Consider the following 15,129-nt stretch of genomic DNA (forward strand, 5'->3'; position numbering starts at 1 on the left):
TGTGTTTTCATTGCCATTTGTTTCTAGGTACTTTTTGATTCTCTCTTTGATTTCTTCAGTGATCTCTTAGTTATTAAGTAGTGTATTGTTTAGCCTCCATGTGTTTGTATCTTTTACAGACTTTTTCCTGTAACTGATATCTAGTCTCATAGTGTTGTGGTTGGAAAAGATACTTGATATGATTTCAATTTTCTTAAATTTACCAAGGCTTAAATTTATTAGTATTCAATGAATTTCCAAACAATGCTCAATCTGACTATGGGGATAATTCACATCATAAAAAGAGTTCAAAATTTTACCTGGAATAAATAATAAGCTTAGTATTGCAAAGAAAAGGTGAAAACAGAGAAATGAGAATGGACCAGCCAGAGTAATTATTAAAATATTTTATTAAACCACAGTAATTCAAATATTTTAGTACATGTGAAAGAATAGACTAGCTAATCAATGAAATAGAATAACTCACTTAGAAACAAGGCTTAAGACATATGCTAATTTAATTTGTGATAAAGGAGTCACGTTTTATTAGCAGGGAAATATTGAATTGGTTCATAAATGATAATGGGACTATTAGAAAGCTACATACATGAGAAAAAAATGTCAGTTTAGATACTCACTCACTCACCAAACAATAGACAACAAAATAATTTAAGATGTAATTAAATGTAAAACTTTGAACCAGGACTTTTGCTTCTACACCTGCATGATTTCTTCACCACAAAGATCTCTCTAATGCTATCCCTTTGTAAGTCACATCCTTCCCCACTTGCTCTAGCCTCCATAACCCCTGGAAACCACTAATTTATTTTCCATTTCTCTGATTTTGCCATTTCAAGAATGTTATATGAAAGGAATCACACAGTATGACCTTTTGAAATTGTCTTTCTTTTCACTCTGTAATGTTTTGGAGATCCATCCAAGTTGTTGCCTGTATCAGTACTTTGTCCCTCTTTATTACTTAGTAGTATTCCATAGCATGAATTTACCACAGGTAGTTTAACCTTTCACCTACTGATGGACGTTTTGGTTGTTTCCAATATTTGGAAATATTATTTTCTTTTCCCCACCTTCCTGTGGCTTACTTGAACATTTTTTGAAATTTCATTTTGATTTATCTATAGTTTTTTTGCTTATACGTCTTTGCTGATTTTTCAGTGTTATAAAAAACACTGTGGGCAATTAGGAACCAAGATGGCAGAGTAGAAGGATGTGCTCTCACTCCCTCTTGTGAGAACACCAGAATCACAACTAGCTGCTGGACAGTCATCAACAGGAAGACACTGGAACTCACCAAAAAAGATACCCCATATCCAAAGACAAAGGAGAAGCCACAATGAGACAGTAGGAGGGGTGCAATCACAGTAAAATCAAATCCTATAACTGCTGGATGGGTGACTCACAGACTGGAGAACACTTATACCACAGAATTCCACCCACTGGAGTGAAGGTTCTGAGCCCCACGTCAGGTTCCCAAGCTGGGGGTTCGACAATGGGAGGAGGAATTCCCAGAGAATCAGACTTTGAAGGCTAGCGGGATTTGATTGCAGGACTTTGACAGGACTGGGGGAAACAGAGACTCCACTCTTGGAGGGCACACACAAAGTAGTGTGTGCATTGGGACCCAGGGGAAGGAGCAGTGACCCCAGGGGAGACTGAACCAGACCTACCTGCTAGTGTTGGAGGGTCTCCTGCAGAGTCAGGTGGTGGCTGTGGCTCACCATGGGGATAAGGACACTGGCAGCAGAAGTTCTGGGAAGTACTCCTTGGCGTGAGCCCTCCCAGAGTCCACCATTAGCCCCACCAAAGAGCCCAGGTAGACTCCAGTGTTGGGTTGCCTCAGGCCAACAACCAACAGGGAGGGAACCCAGCCCCACCCATCAGCAGTCAAGCAGATTAAAGTTTTACTGAGCTCTGCCCATCAGAACAACAGTCAGCTCTACCCACCACCAGTCCCTCCCATCATGAAACTTGCACAAGCCTCTTAAATAGCCACATACACCAGAGGGCAGACAGCAGAAGCAAGGAGGACTACAATCCTGCAGGCTGTGGAACAAAAACCACATTCACAGAAAGATAGACAAGATGAAAAGGCAGAGGGCTATGTACCAGATGAAGGAACAATATAAAACCCCAGAAAAACAACTAAATGAAGTGGAGATAGGCAACCTTCCAGAAAAAGAATTCAGAATAATGATAGTGAAGATGATCCAGGACCTCGGAAAAAGAATGGAGGCAAAGATCGAGAAGATGCAAGAAATGTTTAGCAAAGACCTAGGAGAATTAAAGAACAAACAAACAGAGATGAACAATATAATAACTGAAGTGAAAACTACACTAGAAGGAATCAATAGCAGAATAACTGAGGCAGAAGATCGGATAAGTGACCTGGAAGACAGAATGGTGGAATTCACTGCCATGGAACAGAATAAAGAAAAAAGAATGAAAAGAACTGAAGACAGCCTAAGAGACCTCTGGGACAACATTAAATGCAACAACATTTGCATTATAGGGGTCCCAGAAGGAGAAGAGACAGATAAAGGACCCAAGAAAATATTTGAAGAGATTATAGTCGAAAACTTCCCTAACATGGAAAAGGAAATAGCCACCCAAGTCCAGGAAGCACAGAGAGTCCCATACAGGAATAGACCCAAGGAGACACACAGTAATCAAACTGACAAAAATTAAAGACAAAGAAAAATTATTGAAAGGAGCAAGGGAAAGACGACAAATAACATACAAGGGAACTCCCATCAGGTTAACAGCTGATTTCTCAGCAGAAACTCTACAAGCCAGAAGGGAGTGGCATGATATACTTAAAGTGATGAAAGGGAAGAACCTACAACCAAGAAAAAACACTGTGGAGAATGGATATGTATTTCAGAAGGGAAATATAACATTGATAAAGAACAAAAGAAAAGATAGAGCTGTAAATGTCATAAATTTATTCGACACGCAAATTTCATGTACTTCCAATTCCCATCCCTTCTTTCTCCTACTATCTTCTCTCCTGATAAATCTTTGTTCTCCATTTCTGGAGAAGTTCATCTGATGAAGTTTGTAAGTTTCCATCTTCAAGCATTTCCATGTTCAGATTCTAAACAGTAGAAGAAAAGTTAGAAATATTAGGGAAATTTTGTGATCTAAGAAAGGAATAATTTTTCATATTTTAATTATAAATATTTGAACTTAATAAGTTTAATTATTTTTAATGATAAGGTTGTTCTCAGTTTTTTCATGTTTTAAAGTGGAAAGTGGAAGGTCTCACAGCAAGTGTTGTATTGCCAAAGATGAACACTGTCAATCAGCCTAAAGGAAGGTCTTGTAGATCACATCTCTTGTGCTGTGTTATATGGATAATTTATAGTGAACAGTTTCCTGACTTTAACCAGTATAAGTTTAGAAACATCCCAGAAGGGCCGTGGGTAATAAATATATCACCACTGAGTATAGAAACATAAACTAAATATTAGATGATTTCCCTTTTATATGTGGCAAATTCCTGGATTCATCTTCAAACAAGTCAACCCAGACACCAGTAATTATATTTTACTTGCATTTTTTTCTACTGTGAAATTCTATAATACATTTGAGATAGTTCAATTCATAAATGATTTACCAAGGAGTTTTATAATATGGTAAAGATATGCTCAAGAAGCAGCTTTACACAGAAAACACATATTTTATTTATTTTCTTTTTATTGGCATTAGATTTTACTGTTTATACTTTACCAGCACTGCAGGGAACACTGTACTCTTCAATGGTGAATTCCTCTGAAATGCAAAAATGATGAGTCAGAGTGAAGACATTCAGTAATAGGCACATGATTGGTTAATTGTAAATAAAGTGTGTAAGCTACGAAAGAAAGTATAAAGCACAGTTACAGAGCCAATACAAGGACTTACTTCTTTCTGTACTAAGCCTTTTGGGATCGGTTAGTGAGGAGTAAGAGAAAATTGGGCTTGGACCTAAAGTTGAGGGGCAGATTTCACAAATGGATAACTGTCTTTCTATAGGACACTCTATAGCCCTTTTTCACAACTATGTTTTTCTTATTGGAGTTGTACGTTCCTCTCTGAACCTTTTCTTTTCTAAGAAAGAGTGAAGTTTGAACACTACCAGCATGCTAATATGCTGGTAAGTTTCTAGTTCAAAGTCATGAGCAAATGGAAGAATTTCCTGACATATTATACAAAGTTTCCCAAAATTTGTGAAACTATCTGAGGCCCAAATCAAAAATAGATCAAATTTTGGGTCTCATATCACACATTTTTAGTTATTGCCACCCTTCTTTTCTTTCTGGAATAATTCAGCCCAGAAAAAACAACGTCATAGGGGAATTTAGAAAAAATTGATCTCCTTATTGCTTTATGATCAATTTATAAGAATGATTCTAATACTTGTTTGGGGCATAAGACAGATTAATATACAGGAATATGATTATCCTGTGATCATAAACTCTTTCTTCCAGTGAAAGACTGTGGAGTTTTCTTTCAGTTAAGGTGACCTTGTCCTAGCTAGTCATCTTTTCCCTTTCAAGGCTCAGCATGTCTGAATCCCACTCACCTGTCTCATAATAATCATAGGCCTTTACGGTAGCTGGTTTTAAATTGTTTATTGGGATGTCTTGTTCCACTGAGAAGGAGAAACTCACGCTTTGATGGGTTAGCTGGAGAGACAGGAAAACTGAATTGGAATCAAAGATTAACTCAGTTACTCTTTTCTTAAGATAGTATCAAACCCTGTACTTATGCTGTCCTCCGTACCAAAACCTATGGAAAGAACGAGAGGTTTTAAGACTTGCATAATACACTCAATGACAGATAAAAGAAGGGCAAAAAGATGATTCTGTGGACAGTCAAATGTAGTAAATTGAGCTTTGTTGACCTGGCCCAGCTTCGTTTCCCTCTGTAGCTATTTTCTTTCTCCACAATTCATAAATGCTATATCCCAGGGAGTTTTATAATATGATAAGTTGTGTAGGTGAAATACACTCCTTGGAACCTGGGTTGGTTTGTTAGAATCTGTAGTGGTTCTCCCAGATCTAGCAGAATCACAGAGAATCTTACCTCTTCAAAGTAAATCAGGACATGGTTGGTGCTCACTTCAGTCCTTTGAATCTGAGGCCTTTCTTGGAGCTGTTGACCAAGAGGAAAGGCCAAAGATATGGGATGAGGAACTTTCAGGCTGAGGCAGCTTTCAGGTATTTATGTTCCAAATGGCTTCTCAGAGACATCCAAACACTAATTTTGGTTTCTTCAAGAATAATAGTAATAATAATAAAAATAATAAAAGTAATATTTATTAAACCCTCCTTATCTATCTATCTATCTATCTATCATCTATTTAGAGAGGGAATTATCTTCCAACTATATTAAAAAAAGGAGAATATATGTATATGCTTACATATGATATAGTCTCCCTTTTTCTTTTTGTACATAGTTGGAAGATAATTCAATGCACTATCCTAGAAGTCTCAGGGCCTGCTGGAACATTATTAACCATGTTTATGATTTATATCTTATAGTTGAGGCCACATAACTAGGATGCCCACTTTTAAAATGATGGAAACACACACCAGAGAAATAAGTTTGAGGGAATAAACCTCTTGGAGAACTGAATCAACGAAATAAAATTGACAGCATTTGCCATGACTTTGCTATCTGTAAGAAACTTAGGGTTTACCTTTTTTACTGATGCTTTCACAGGTATGAAGCCTGATACCATCTTCACATCAACAATGACCATGTTGGAGCTGGGTCGTTCCCCACTATAACTATGAAGTCAAGGCATAGGGACAAGGCAGTCAAACAAAATTCTTTGGAATTCATCCAAGACAGAAGTCTCTCCTCTTTTATTTCTACTGTTCCTTATCCCTGGCTACCACTCAGCTTTGCAATCTACTCTATTTTCTTCTGCTATAGTTGTTTGGAAAACTCATTATGAATGCATACTCTGCAGGTATGGTAACATCATATTCTCAATGTTAAGGCTTTTCAGTAAGAGTGAAGAAAATTTTCTTTTAAATAACTATTGCAAGAATTTCTTGTTTATTATGTATGACCTTGGACAGTGAAGATCCCCTGCACAAGAAAATCTATTTCACCATATTCTACAAAATGTCTCATAGTGGTTTAGGATTTACCTAATGTTGATGAGAATCTGGACTTCCCTGTGAGCATTGACTCCATCACAATTCTTGGGGAGAGTATCAACTTTCAGAGTAAAGGGAGATTTTCCTTCTTTCTTGGGCAGGATATTATATCTCAGGGATGTCTAAAACAAATTGGGAAAAAAATCCTTTATTTTTGCACTCAAATAGTCTATCTCTTCTACGTGATTTATACTCCCCTTAGGACATGTTTCTTTTTCTATTTTGAAGTTCAAATCGAATTCTTGAGACTTGTTCTCCCATTTGTGGCATCCCCTGAACCCTGGCAGTCTCACCTGGAGGTACACACATCCCGACCCTGACACTGCCATGCTGTACTCCCCTGGAACCTCTGGCAAAGCGACCTCCTGCAGCAATAGGCGATTGCCTTCATCTACTTGGAATTCTTCAGAGAAGGTCTCTGAAGACTTGATGGTGACTGTAGCTGCCTTCTCCCTTTTAGTGAAAGTTGCTGCTCCATACTTGGAGAGCGCTTGGAGAGCCACCACTGTATCCTGAAAAAAGATGGGTTCAGAAAGCACAGGAGAGGAAGGTAACAAAATCATACCAGATGTAAACCATATCAACACTGTTCTCAGAGTTATTTAGTCATAAACACAGTTCATTAACTGGATTTCAAGTCAGTTCAGACCTGCTATTAATCATGAACTATTCTAGGAACTTTGGGGGAAATGAAGTTTCCTTGTTCAAGTAGTTACAATGTACATGTGGGAATGAGACTCAAATATTTGATGTAAAGTAGAGGATATTTCAATAATTATAAATTTATATAACAACATTTGTTGGAAAAATTCAGAGAATGGAGAAGAAATTGGAGCTAGCATAATAAGAAAATGCTGTGAAGAAGGTGAGAAATAAGATTATCTCTGAATAATGAGAAAGGTTTATAAAGACAGAAGAGAGGCATCAGGCAGTATCAGGGAGGGAAATGTTGTTGTAGTAAAGACATGGAAAAGAGTGGGACAATTCCAGAAAAAGAAAAGGGATCAGCCTTTTGGCCATGCCATGCAGCGTGAGGGATCTTAGTTCCTTGACCAGGGATCAAAGCTGCACCCCCTGCAGTGGAAGCGTGGAGTCTTAACCACTGGACCACCAGGGATGTCCCCGAGGGAAGTAATCTTATGAAAACATTGCTTTAGGAAGGTTGATCGACTTTATGGATGAGGATCCACTAAGGAGAGAAAATATGAGAGATTGTGCAGAGGACAGAGAAATAATCCATATATAAAATAATGAGGCTGGAACCTTTCTGGTGATGGAGGAATAGACAAAGTATAAATTAGAAACATTATTCAATTATTCAACTCCTAGAATGTGGTTGTGTCTACTTGGGTATTAGTATATTTATTTTTCTTCCTAGAGTCTCTTCACAGACCTGAGTGGAGGAGAAGCCCCCACTGGGGTTTTGTTGCTTGATGATCCATTTCACAATCTTTGTAGCCACAGACAGGTCTTCTGAAGATGGGGCAGGCTGGGCAGTAAGATAGGCAAGGAGAGTGTAAGCTGCCATCTCCACTTCAACAGAAGGAGCCCGGGGTTGATAATAGAGTGCATTAACTTCTTGAGGTTTCCCAGGACGTTGCCAGTGGATTGAGTCCTCTTTGAGATAAAAAGGGATACAATCTTAAGCTTAGAGAACATTTTGAAAACCTAATTCATGAATGATCATTATAAGTAGAGCTCACCTAGTGAATGGACATACATGAAGTGAAAGTATTAAGTAATCACCAATCAAGCTAATCTTTGCCATGAAAGTAAATTGAGGTTCTAGCAAATCACACTGTGTCTTTGTGTCTGTTACATACTTGTGTGATATTAGAAGCTGGGCTGTTTAAAGTCTATAATGTGTGAATTGATAAAATGATCCATGTCCCCTAGAGAACTTAAGTGTTAGGTCAATAATAAATCATCATCTTCTTCTTGTAATAATATAATGGATAGAATATAATATAAGCATGATATGTGTGAAGTTAATAGGTCCTCTCCCTTTGATCACTGGTGATTTTTGGAAGTCACTTTTGCAGTAGCAGCTCTTACCTTCTTTTACAGCCTCTTTGTCTAGTGATTCAAGCAGCTCACTTCGTTTGGCCTGGTTTCCTGCTAGAGCAAACGCATAGGCCAATAATGCCTTGGTATAGACAAGACTTCCTTGGGCCTCTGAAGTAGATTCCCAGGCCCTTTCCAGGCAGAACAGAGCACTGCGGACAACTTGGTGCTATAAAGAAGATGGACCTTAAGATAGAACCAGGCTAATGAACTGTCTCCAGGGTAACCCCAGATTAAATGCCCCGATGTGCCTGTGCAGCATCACAGTCTGACCAGAGGGTAATTTTCTTTGCAGCTTTTCCCAAAGGATCTGTCATCCTTTATGCTCTAGTGAAATATACTAATATTAAATAACATGAAACTCAGAACTCATTTGCCTCAGAGATTCATAGTTCCATGAGTTTTATTCCTTACATTTGTGAGGGAGGTCCAGGGAGTGTGGTAGTACATACAGTGACAGGCAGTGGCATCTCCAGCAGAGCAATGGTGATGTAGGCAGAGAGCGTCACCTCATCGTCTACCCCACCCTGTAAGGATCAGAGGCAGAGACACTCAAACACTCCAGTATTCATCAGCCAGAATCAGCTAACTCTAATTTTCCCCTTGGCCATCTTTACTAGAAAGCATCTTTCCTTGGACAGTATGATTGATTTTTCCCCTTCCTCCTTCACCCTAAAATTCTTAAATCTGTCCCAAATCACTTTCCCTCACTTTTATTAATGTATTGGAGCTTTTTGGGTATGCTATTTTCTTTCAATACAAATAACTAATTTATTGCTAGGTTTCAGAAGCTTTAGAGTCTACTTTAGAGACTCTACTTTAGAGCTTTAGAGTCTCAGAGCTATGTCACCAGGACTTGAGGAATCAATAGGAGCATCGTAGCTCCTACATGTCACTGTCCTCAGGGCCCAGAACAAATTTAAAGGCATCACCTTAATAGCATTGTTTAACAATGATCCAGAGCGCTGGAAACAACCATTTTCCTTTTGCTTCTGTGAGAGCCAGGTAAGGGAGTTCATGATGTGCGAGTCCTCCACAAAGATGTATGACTGGGCTTGAGCGAAGGACTTGAATACAAATGCAGTGAGCCTGTCCAGCAAGGAAGAGATGGAGACCTGAGGACCATCTCACTTTTAAATCTCACTGTGTGCAATTGGCTCCAGGTAGCTTCACAATTCCGTGGAGAAAATTGGTGGCAAAATGATACTTGAATACTGAATATACTCTTATTTGTCCAGCAAACTTCTGAATCTGTTTTAAAATCTCTCAACTTGTTGGGTTTCTCCAGAGTCAATACTTTTCACTTTTTTTCTCATAAAATGTCTGTGAAACGTGTAAAATGTAGTTCCTTCCCACCACCAAAATTGCCATTTTCTGACTGATTTTACTACATCACAGTCTCTTTCTGTCCTTCCCCTCCTCTCCTCCCTTAATGTAGAAGCTTCTTCCTCTATCATTTCACATTATGACATTTTCTGCCTTCTATTTCCGTTTTGGGGGGTATCCTTACTTTACTGCTATTTACTATACTGTCAGAACAGTGAGCTTTCATAGATGAAATGGTGAGAGCCTCCACTAGTGATGACACACATAGGAGTTTTTAAAGGATAATAAAATGGACAGAAGACCTAAATGGACATTTCTCCAAAGAAGATATACTGATTGACAACAAACACATGAAAGAATGCTCAACATCATTAATCATTAGAGAAATGCAAATCAAAACTACAATGAGTTATCACCTCATACCGGTCAGAATGGCCATCATTAAAAAAATCTATAAACAATAAATGCTGGAGAGGGTGTAGAGAAAAGGAAACCCTCTTGCACTATTGGTGGGAATGTAAATTGATAAGCCACTATGGAGAACAGTACGGAGGTTCCTTAAAAAGCTAAAAATAGCACTACCGTACAATGCAGCTCTCCCACTACTGGGCATATACCCTGAGAAAACCATAATTCAAAGAGAATCATGTACCACATTTTTCATTGCAGCTCTATTTACAACAGCTAGGACATGGAAGCCACCTAAGTGCCCATCGACAGATAAATGCATAAAGAAGATGTGGCACATATATACAATGGAATATTACTCAGCCATAAAAAGAAACGAAATTGAGTTATTTGTAGTGAGGTGGATGGACCTAGAGTCTGTCATACAGAATGAAGTAAGTCAGAAAGAGAAAAACAGATACCGTATGCTAACATATATATATATGGAATCTTTTTTTAAAAAAAAGGCTCTGAAGAACCTAGGGGCAGGACAGGAATAAAGACGCAGACATAGAGAATGGACCTGAGGACACAGGGAGTGGGAAGGGTAAGCTGGGATGAAGTGAGAGAGTGGCATGGACATACATACACTACCAAATGTAAAATAGATAGCTAGTGGGAAGCAACCACATAGCACAGGGAGATCAGCTCGGTGCTTTGTGACCATCTAGAGGGGTAGGATAGGGAGGGTGGGAGGGAGACTCAAGAGGGAGAAGATATGGGTATATATGTACATGTATAGTTGATTCACTTTGTTATAAAGCAGAAACTAACACACCATTGTAAAGCAATTATACTCCAATTAAAAAAACAAACAAATTTCTATGCATGAACTCCAGGTATCAGAGAATAGCTATTTCCAGAATTCTGAAATACTGTGGATCTACAGAGAGCATATGGAAATAATTATCTTACCAAGTGTTTCCCTGACTTCTACTATGACGATCCCCAAAGGTGCTGTAAGAACCATCGCTGTGCTTATAATTCAACTGTCTTTGGTAACCTGAAGAGGAAGTTTGCATAGATTTATGAAATAGCAGAGACATTGGAGAATGAATCAGGGTTTTCCTCAAAACTTGTTGAGGCATCACAGGGAAACTACTATGTTACTATGAAGTCTCCAAGACTTGATGATACCATCGAATTTCCTGGTTGTATAGTGGGACAACTTGTTGGATATCACAGCAACAATAATTATTAAATCTTAATCAAAGGGATGTTGACTTGAGTTCACTGGAGGAGATATTTAGGGAATCAGTTAATGTTTTTCCTTTTGGGGTAATCTCTCACCACTGATGAGGTAGCTGATGGCTTTGGACTTGATCTTCTCTGTCAGCAGTCCTGTCTCATTCAGATAGTTCAGAACATAGATGTTAGGGGCAAAAAGGACCATATTCTGCTCTCCACAACCATAGGGCATCTGGAGGAGATTCTGAAGATTTTGCATTGCAGAGCCTAGTATATCGCCTGGGGAATTAAAGATATAAAAAAAAATCAGAGGAACTCGGAGCTGATTTACGTTGGGATAAGAAGATAGGTTACTAACTAAGGGAGAAGTCAAATCATATATAAAGGGGAGGAAAAGAAAGCATAAGAGGTGAAGGAAAACAAGAAATAGAAAGGAAAGAGAAATGCAGGAACAATAAAGTAGATAGATCAAGGATAGAAAAAATAGGAAAAAATCTGAATGGTAGGATACATCTTTCTGATGAACCACAAATCTGGTTAAAAACAATTATTTTTAAATCTATTAGGAAGTATCACTACCTAGCCAGTCTCTTGAAGATGAGGGCACAAAGAGATGGCCCTTTTTACTTTTTAGAGTGTATCAAGGTATAAGATGTAGCACAACAGCTATTAAACAGTGCAGTCCTTAGCTTGGTGCTCTTTCTCTCAATCCAACGCCTAGACTCAGGGACTTCATTAGTAAGGGATGGTGAGGCCCCATGCACTAGAATTACGGGGATGGACAACTGCTTCTTTCGGGCTGGGAGACTCACCCAAAACTGAAAGTGTTGCCCTGGCAGAGCTTTCAACCACATTTGAAGGAAGTTTTAGTGACAACTTTTCAGGTTCTCCAGTTTCTAATGAAACAAGACAAATATATATATATATAAGGGAGGGAAAAATGAGAGAAACGTTCTAGATTTATTTGAATTTTTTCATCTATATGATCAAGATCCAACATCTCATTTCTCTTGGTCATTATATAATCTCTCTGATGAAACCCAAGTTTCTCCTAAAGCCACAATTCATCTCACAGTGAAGTTCATATTAATCATATATATTTGTGTTAAACTTCTATAGATTTCCTTATAAGTGTATACCTTATGTTATATTTCTTTCTTTCTCTTCATTGTTTATGTTAATTTCTACTATAGCTGGTGGTTGTAAAAAAATCATATTCACTCCATAAATATGTATTAAGTGCGTGCTATGTACCCGATTCTGTTTTAAGTGCAATGATATAGCAATTTTCAAAAGAAATTTCCCGACATCCTAGAGTTTTCATTTTGATGGGAGTAATAAAATAACAAATAAATATTATGTGTGATAGATACCGGTAAATTCTATAGAAAAAAATAAAGCAGAGTAAGTGCTTATATGGGTGAGCTAGTGAGGCAAGGCAAATCAGGAAGTGCAGGGTGTGGGGCGAAGGTTCCCAATGATAAAGCTCATTGATTAAAAAATCATAGGTGACTGACACGAAGTAAGTCAGGGAGTAAAATTTATAGATATCTAGGGGAAGAGACTCACAGGAAGAAGGAACAAAATGTGAAAAGACTCCAGAGATGAGAGCATGCTGGGTGTGTTCTAAAATCAGATTAGGAGAACAGTGTGATTAGCATTAGATGAGTAGGAGCAGGGTGAGTAGGGGAGAGGGTAACAGGATATGAGGTCATGAGGATAGAAAGGCTTTGTAGGTGATGCTGGAGACGTAGTCTTTAACTTTGAGGGATATGGGAAACTCGTGGAAGATTTTGAACAGAGGAGGGGCATGATCTGAAATATGCTTTAAATGATCCCTCTTGTTGTATAGGAACAGGGGGAGATGACCAGGAGTCCAGTTAGGAGGTGACTGAGTTGGTCCAAGAGAGGAAGGTCTAGAGTAAGAGTGGACATGATGAGAAGTGGACAGATTTCAGATATATTTAAAGGTTCAACCAGCTAGATTTGGGGATGGATTGGGTGTGGAGTAGAAGAGAAAGGACATAATAATGGGCGACTCCAAAATTTTTTATCTCCAGCAAGTAGAAGAGTGGAATTTCCATCATCTGAGATGGAGAAAATTGGAGGATGAGCAGGCTCATGGGGACTAAGCAGAGGTTCAGTTTTGAACATGCTAGTTTTGAGATACCTCTTAGACCTCCAGGCTTAGAAATGCAGATGATAAGTGAGCAGTTGAATACATGAGTCTGAGTTCGGGAAAGGGGTGTGGACCAAAGATATACATTTTGTGGTCTCTGGTACAAAGTTGTTATTGAAGTTCTGTGACTAGATGAGATTATCAGAGGATACTTATATAGAGAAGAGAAGAGATCTGTAGACTAAGAGCTGTTCTGTAGATGATTTTAGATACTGCAGAGTTGAATATTTTATTATTTTATTTTATTTTTTGCGGTACGCGGGCCTCTCACTGCTGTGGCCTCTCCCGTTGTGGAGCACAGGCTCCGGGCGCGCAGGCTCAGCGGCCATGGCTCACGGGCCTAGCCGCTCCGCGGCATGTGGGATCCTCCCGAATCGGGGCACAAACCCATGTCCCCTGCAGCAGCAGGCGGACTCTCAACCACTGCACCACCAGGGAAGCCCTCAGAGTTGAATATTTTAATAGTAATTTTTTAATGACTCTGTGAATATTTAAATGGTAGTTTTAAGTGTAATAGAAAAAGATTGATTTTCTATATATGTTAATGACCTAAAGTTCTCCTTAAAATAACTTGTTTAAATAAAAACATGAGTACACTTCAACTATTAACAGAATAAACAATAGTACTAGTGCCACAAAGATATTTCAGTAGTTTGAAAATTGTGTTGGAAGAAGTTTGGGAAGCACAGGTGTATTGGAAAGAATCCTGTCCTATAGTCATCAGCTTTAGTCTTCATTATTAGCCAAGAGCTTTTAGGTGAGTCTCTTAACTTCTCTATGTCTTTATCAGGAAAAGATTGTTCTCGATCAAATGTCCTTTGATTTGCACATGGGATAGTATACTTGTTTCCTTTTTTCCCCCCAGAGGAAACATGCCCCAAAGGGCATTTCACAACTATGTACTTTGGCAAGTGGCTTAACAAAGGAATTTTATCTATTTTTTGACACTTACCTGAAGCACAAAGAAGCGTGTTGAAAGTTTCCTCCTTTTCTATTCCTTCAGGCTTTGTATTGAAAGAAAAAAATCAAAAAGAAAAGTGATAGTGAATGTAGATAGTGATAGAGAAAAAGCAATCACTTTAGGAGAGAAACTGTTAGTGAAAACTTGAGTTGTGGACATATTCATATTCTTGGGAATGAAATGTCACTGTTGCATACCTATTAGATAATGTGATTTACATAATAAGGCCTCTGAGACTCAGAGAAAGTAGACCCGCCTACCTCAACAAATAAGGGCTTGACTACGGTGTCCTTCTGTCCAAGGGCTGGGACCTGGGGCACCTCATTGTCACACAGTTCCTGAAACTGCAGGGCTTCTGCAGTAGCTGTGAAATTCACCTTTCCTGGGGAATAAAATTCTTAAGGAGTTAAACAGTGATTCTATATTGAATGGTTTCTTCTTTTTAAGCCTCTCCAATGTTTATAATGGTTTTCTTTCAATCGATCATTGTCAAAGGAGGAGAAAGAAATATGCGTCTGAGTGAGAATGGAAAGCAAATCATTACACCATAAGAAGTAGGATTCGTGAACAGCTTTACCACTCACCCAGTGACTTTGGGGTAACAGTCCAGGACACAGTTTTCTGCTTATTTCCACAGACACAGTGAGATTCTTCATTCTTCTCTACCGGGATGGCCAAGAAGGCAGGAGAGACCTCCAGCTGCACGCTGACCTGTCCCCCATTCCCACCCACAAATTTGAGAAGGAACACAGGCAAAAGGTCAGTAACAGGGGGAAGAAGCTTAAAGGGACAATGCATACTAACTGAGAGGC

General features: G+C 38.7%; 1 protein-coding gene across 1 annotated transcript in view; it reads right to left on the minus strand.

Moving 5' to 3' along the window:
- Positions 1–2,830: 2,830 nt before the first annotated feature.
- Positions 2,831–15,129, minus strand: part of LOC308625778 (pregnancy zone protein-like) — a 47,785-nt gene continuing 35,486 nt past the window's right edge. Inside the window, exons 20-36 of the mRNA XM_081250263.1 lie at positions 14,902–15,028; positions 14,578–14,699; positions 14,309–14,360; positions 11,990–12,073; positions 11,280–11,456; positions 10,905–10,992; positions 9,149–9,305; positions 8,669–8,743; positions 8,208–8,385; positions 7,546–7,769; positions 6,446–6,664; positions 6,144–6,274; positions 5,684–5,774; positions 5,068–5,136; positions 4,565–4,667; positions 3,730–3,771; positions 2,831–3,094 (exon numbers count right to left, since the gene is read on the minus strand). Of these exons, the coding sequence (XP_081106389.1) occupies positions 3,072–3,094; positions 3,730–3,771; positions 4,565–4,667; positions 5,068–5,136; positions 5,684–5,774; positions 6,144–6,274; positions 6,446–6,664; positions 7,546–7,769; positions 8,208–8,385; positions 8,669–8,743; positions 9,149–9,305; positions 10,905–10,992; positions 11,280–11,456; positions 11,990–12,073; positions 14,309–14,360; positions 14,578–14,699; positions 14,902–15,028 (1,962 nt within the window). The 3' untranslated portion in view covers positions 2,831–3,071. The remainder of the gene's footprint in view (positions 3,095–3,729; positions 3,772–4,564; positions 4,668–5,067; positions 5,137–5,683; positions 5,775–6,143; positions 6,275–6,445; positions 6,665–7,545; positions 7,770–8,207; positions 8,386–8,668; positions 8,744–9,148; positions 9,306–10,904; positions 10,993–11,279; positions 11,457–11,989; positions 12,074–14,308; positions 14,361–14,577; positions 14,700–14,901; positions 15,029–15,129) is intronic.

Source organism: Mesoplodon bidens, assembly GCF_964165515.1.
Source record: "Mesoplodon bidens genome assembly, chromosome: 11".
Taxonomy (NCBI): Eukaryota; Metazoa; Chordata; class Mammalia; order Artiodactyla; family Ziphiidae; genus Mesoplodon; species Mesoplodon bidens.